Source organism: Jaculus jaculus, chromosome 9 (assembly GCF_020740685.1).
Source record: "Jaculus jaculus isolate mJacJac1 chromosome 9, mJacJac1.mat.Y.cur, whole genome shotgun sequence".
Lineage (NCBI taxonomy): Eukaryota > Metazoa > Chordata > Mammalia > Rodentia > Dipodidae > Jaculus > Jaculus jaculus.
In genome coordinates, this window is record NC_059110.1 from 43,446,462 (window position 1) to 43,452,461 (window position 6,000).

At 33.1% G+C, this 6,000-nt stretch overlaps 1 protein-coding gene across 1 annotated transcript in view; it reads left to right on the forward strand.

Annotated features, from left to right (window-relative positions):
* The window catches only part of Trdn (triadin), a 444,085-nt gene extending 439,419 nt beyond the window's left edge, over positions 1-4,666 (forward strand). The window contains exons 35-37 of the mRNA XM_045159783.1: positions 678-710; positions 2,733-2,771; positions 4,435-4,666. Of these exons, the coding sequence (XP_045015718.1) occupies positions 678-710; positions 2,733-2,771; positions 4,435-4,574 (212 nt within the window). The 3' untranslated portion in view covers positions 4,575-4,666. The remainder of the gene's footprint in view (positions 1-677; positions 711-2,732; positions 2,772-4,434) is intronic.
* Positions 4,667-6,000: the final 1,334 nt, after the last annotated feature.

Genomic DNA, 6,000 nt, shown 5'->3' on the forward strand with positions numbered 1-6,000 from the left:
ATCTTTAAGAAGGTGGAAGAAAAAGAGACAGAGAACTTGAAGCTGTCCTCTTCTCCACACTCACTTAATGGCATATATGTGCCCATAAACACTTGTGGTGCACACATATACATACATCTATACATGTACATATACATACATATATACATGCATACAATATGACCCATTTACCTCAACAAGGAGGGGCCAAGGGTAGGGTGTAGGTCAAGGAGGAACCTAATAATGATACCAAACAGACTGTATTTGCTGAATACAAAACTAATTAATAAAAAAAAAATTAAAAATAAATAAAAAATAAAAATAAATTTATATGAATATCCAGACTCTTGCTGAAAGAAAATAAAATATTTTATTTATGTTATCTGGCATTATTTTAAAATGTACATACGCTACTTCCAAGTGTCATGTAACCAGTCATCTCCTTTATTTATACCTACTGATTAGACAGGTTAATACAATGTCATTTATTTCATTATTTAAGTCAGTTATGGCTCTATTTAAGCAATCTGTAAATCAGATCAATTAAAAACTTTAATAATACATAATAAAATTTGTTTGAGTAATTTTGTTTGTTCTCCAGTTTGTCTTTTTTATATATTCACATTTCCCATGAAAGTCACATTCATTTTTGAAAATCAAAACAACTGTGATTAATGCTTATTTTTTCTAAATTTTAGGAGATCTTAAAGATGCGCCACCTTCAAAGAAAGGTAAGTTTGTTTTCTTTAGTTCATTTTCATGTTTCCTCTCAAAGATGTGATATCTGGCTTGTCTTCAATTTAAATAGCCTTGATTGTTTAATGCAGTTCTCTGCTTTTCTAGGCATCCTTTACATGGGAAATTTTTTTTTAATGTTTTCTACGTTATTTAGAAAATGCATATCTCTTGGCACATTGGAAAAGCTAAATGGACTTAATTTATTTACATTTAATTATCAAGTGTATTTAATAACTAATCTGTATGAACATTTCTTTAAAGATAATGTCATTAAGAAGTATAACTGAAATTTCATCAAGAAATGCCTCTAAGAAAAAAAAGACACATCCTCTAGAAATACTATCATAAGAAGAGGAAGGAAGTCAAGGAAGGAAAAAGGGAAGACTAGAGATAGGAAGAGAGGGAGGGAAGGAAAATGAGGGCTCAGTCACCCTAAAACGAAGACACACACTCAGAAAACAAATCGGTACCTCCAGATATAGGATATTAGTCAAATATTTCTAGAGCAAGACAAGCTCATTTACAAGGAGATTTTGAACTATCTTGGCAGTATTTGTTGTTTGTTAAAGGGTTCCTGGCTTCCTGATTTTTGTTGCTGCTGTTTTGTTTTGTTTTATTTTGTTTTGATTTGCCAATTCTAACATATTCTGTAGATGATAAGAATTTGTGTAAGAGTTGTTCTTGCCATCAAAGTATAAGTTCCGTGGCAGTGCCCAAACTTCATTAACAATAAGAAATGTGTTGCTCTGAGAAAAGACACTGAAATAAAATGGGTACTTAGGTCTTGGGATATAATATCTGAGAGTTATGCTTTAATTGAGGTGCTTTACTGGGAAATTCATACATTGTTAGAAATGTGCATTAGAAGTGTGATACAAAGATTCCTTTATAAACTAAAAGTAGAACTATCACATCATCTATCAATCCCACTGCAGAGATGATATCCAAAGGAGATGGGTTATACCAATTATACAATTATACCAAAAATTGACTTGTGATTTGTTTCATTATTACTTACAGCATGATTTAGAGTAGCTATACAATAGAGTGAACCCAGGGGCCTTTTAGTGAATGCAATGAGGAAAATGTGGTATATATACACAATGTATTATTATTTAGTTGCAAAATGGTACCTGTCATTTTCAGTAACATGAATGGAATTGAAAGCCATTATCTAAGTAAAAACAAGACAAAGCTGCATGGCCTCATTCATTTGTAAGAACTAAAACCTCAACATCACAGAACAGACTCAAGTAGTGGTAACTAGAGACTGAAAAGTGAAGCCAAAGGGGGAGGGAGTGAAATAAGAAGCACAAATTCCTAGAAATGCAGAATTAATCTGGTTTCTCATATAACACAGTAGGTTAACTATTATTAAAACAATCTATGATATATTTTGTAATAATTAAAAACAAAAAAGACAAAATATCAAACACATAACAATGATTATCCTTGTCTATGTTCATAGCACCTTGAACGTGTCCAATCTTATCTGATCTCAGAAGCTAAGCAGGGTCCGACCTGGTTAGTACTTGGCTGAAAGAATGAATATCCTCTGAAGAGTATGTTTTCATCCCTGACCATCTTTTAACTCTGAGTTTCAAAATCTGCAATCAAACAATGAATGTAGGGGGTTACAGAGATTGCTTAGTGGATAGAGAGCTTGTAGCATAAGTGCAGGCACACAGGGAGAGAGGGATAGAGAGAGTAACAAATGCATGCCCTCATCCCTCAAAATCTAGTACAACAGGGCCGAATTCCTGTTTGAACTATTGCTGGTCACATTGAATATCCTCACCTTCCTTTTCTCTTTTCCTGTATCTTCTCTATCACACTAAACTTCATAATGAAATTCTGAATAGATTCTGGATTCAAACCAACTGTGTATAAGGGAGATAAGTAATTACTGCCACTGCCCTACAATGGTGTTCTGTAGAATTCTCATACTCAGACTTACATATATATTTATATATCTGTAAATGTATAAATATTCACATTCACATTTTATCCACTAGAAGAAACTGAAGATGTTTCTACTACAAAGAAGCAAAAAAGTAAGTTTGGAGTCAGATTAAAACTACTAACTCATTCTATATTCACAATGCTCATTATACATTTAAACTTTAGACCTTTTCAAGAAGAACATTCTGGAGAGAAAAACATTTTTAGCATAGACATTAAGAATAATATTAAAGTAGGTCATCTACATATTTCAAAGATAAAGTCTTCATTTCTGTGTCAGTCAAGGGGCACATAGCTGAAGGAATTCTGAATAATGATGGAAAAGGCATTTATCACAAGCCGCACAACACAGTTTTTTGTCATGGATACTTTGGCAGACCTCTGCTTGAATGTTTGTTACTGTCAGCTGAGTAATAGATCAGTTGAAGGCCTGAGTTGTTTATATCAGGTAGAAAATACAGAAATATGTTTTAACAATTCAATTTCTTGGAAATTTACTTATAAAATTAAAACTTTTCATTATTTTTAAGTATATGACAGGCTTTCATAGTCACCCTTTGGGATCCTTCGTCTTAGAATTTAATAAATAGTCATATGCAGCTTCAAAATTCAGTTTTCAACATTCTTAGTAACTCAGTGCTTTTAAATTTGATATTTTTGATCACATGAAAAAGCAATAAACTTTGAATATATATATATATATATGTGTGTGTATATATATATATATATATATATATATATATATATATATATATGAATAGAGAGAGAGAGAGAGAGAAGAAAGGCATCACTGAATAAAGTAGAAGAAGCAATTTGTGAAATAGATGTAACTGAAGTTGATCTCACATAATGCTTTTATAGTAAAGAACTAGATATTTATCTGAGAATTATGTCTCTGGGGTCTGCATTGCTTCTTAAGGGCAGTCCTGTAGGAAATTACTCAGATGTCCTTTACATCAGCAAGAGCTTCCTCCTCTGTCTTTATAGACATCCATTGAAAGGTACTGAATGCCTATATTGCTCCAGGTGTTGTTGTACATGTCGTAATGACTGTGGCACATAAGAACTACTACTTACCACAATGCCTCATAATCATATTGGGGTAAATACAAGGAAATAAGCAGTCTTGTGATAATTTAGGTGTTATTTTAATATCCATAAGAAGATGAAATATAAGTCAATCTGCCACACACTTCTGATAACCTACTGATAATTTCACCTAAATTTCTTAAATATTTAGAATCACTTATTTCATAAATACACATGAAATGATAATTTAGTAAGTACATAGTGGCAATAGTAATTTCTGGTTTTATATCAATTTATCATTGGGAGAAAATGGGTGAAAATACCTGAAGTATCTTTGCATTATTTCTTATATTTCTTTACATTTGCATAGCTCAAAAATTTAATTCTACCTATGAATATTGCCCTAAAAACTCTAGAATAAAGACAAATGGAAAAGCATACTACTTTAGGGGACAAAGACAATGACACTGTAACACACATACACACAAATACATACTTCACCTATTGGCACATTTAACTTTCATAACATGTCTGTTAGGTTCATGTTGTCTTGGTTTTATGCATGAAGAACCCAAGACCCAATGAAAGTTAGTGTCAGTCCAGTGGCTGTGGAAAGAGGGTATAATGAAGGACTGTGTCTAGTGCACTATACTGCCTCTCTGTGTCCACTTTCTCCCTGCTCATATTCTATTTGTTTATCACTAATTGACACGTTGTCTTCCTTAGATCCTATTAGTTTCTTCCAGTGTGTCTACTTGGATGGCTACAATGGCTATGGATTTCAGTTTCCTGTCACTCCTGCACAACGCCCTGGAGAGAGCTCTAGCAAACAAAATTCTCCAGAACAGAAGCAACACGGACAATAACCACATATGCATGACCCTTACACGTGCTTTAAGATTGTTAAAATGGGATCTTCTGTTTTGTCCACGGTGGCAGAGGCAGTTTAAATCCTGTAATGCAGAGAAATTCTTTGTAAACATTCTGCTCTTCTGCATGGTGGAGAAAAAGAAAGAGAAAGATGGGCAAAAGAGTTGTGTAATAAGCCAACATGTTGAAGGGTCTGATGCTCAAGAACCTGTTATTTGTGTTTGTTGCCATGGAGAGCTTACTTGTAGTTAACTTTTTGCAATCAATGTGAAGTTATATACCAATTAATGTAAAGTATACTTAATATCTATCTCAATGTAATTGGTGCAATTATAATCATGAAATTCCTGGCTTTCATTAGGTATTTGTTCTAAATAACATCACAGGATGTACTTTTAGTATAAAGGGTACAGTACTTATATAAAAATAAATCTTTAGTATCATATGGGTATCTCAACTCAATTTACCCAAGGAGCTGATGCTTAATAGTTCATTCTATTCATGTCTATCTTACTTTAGTTGTGGCAAAGCTCTAGATGGATACCAGAAGCACCTGTGTGCTGTAAGACTACTTTGATACTTCTGGAGCTCCAAACATCTTTAAAGTTTAGATGTGACAAGATGAAAAATAAATCCTTGACGAATCTTATCTGAAAGATTTTTTTCTTGAGCTACAGTTAAGACATTTACTCTAGTGGAAAAATATCTCAAATTAGGCAAATCTGGTAAATCATTTACTGGGTAAGCAAATGTGAGGTGAAATGTTTAGATTTCTGCAGATTATGCCCTACCGAAAATATCCACTACATGAAGGTTTAGTTCCATCACTAACTGTAGGTGAATACTGCAAAATTCTTTCTATTTCTCAGTTCACTTTTCCTACATAATTCACTGTTTTCTCTTTCAAAATAGAAACGAAATGAATGTCTCAAAGTTTAAGGGAGTCATTCTAAATGTAGTTGCCTTCATGAGAGTCTTACTTGCTGTTGGCTGGTTGTTCATTGCCACCAATGAAGTGGATGACAATTTTCAACATACTTGACAATGCATCACTGGAAATGACTATTACAGGTTTTTTTCACTTTCCAACTAACACAGATGTTCATGTTTTGTTTATAATATTTATGTATCATCTCTGGAAAACCTGTATGCAACCTATCTTCATGTTTACAGTTGTAGATGAACTTACAACAAATTAACTCAAGAAATAATGAGTTACTATTTCTGGCATTATCATCACCTCAGCACAATCTGAATCTGAGCTCATCAGTGCCTTGAATGAGCCAAGTGTTTTGTTTTCAAGGACTGCAACCAAATATAGTTCTTAAGATCCAATACACAGGTCATTTTTACCAAAACCTTTGTAGCTAGGACCTCAACAATACACTCATCATTAACAATTACAACTTTGTGGAAGAAGTT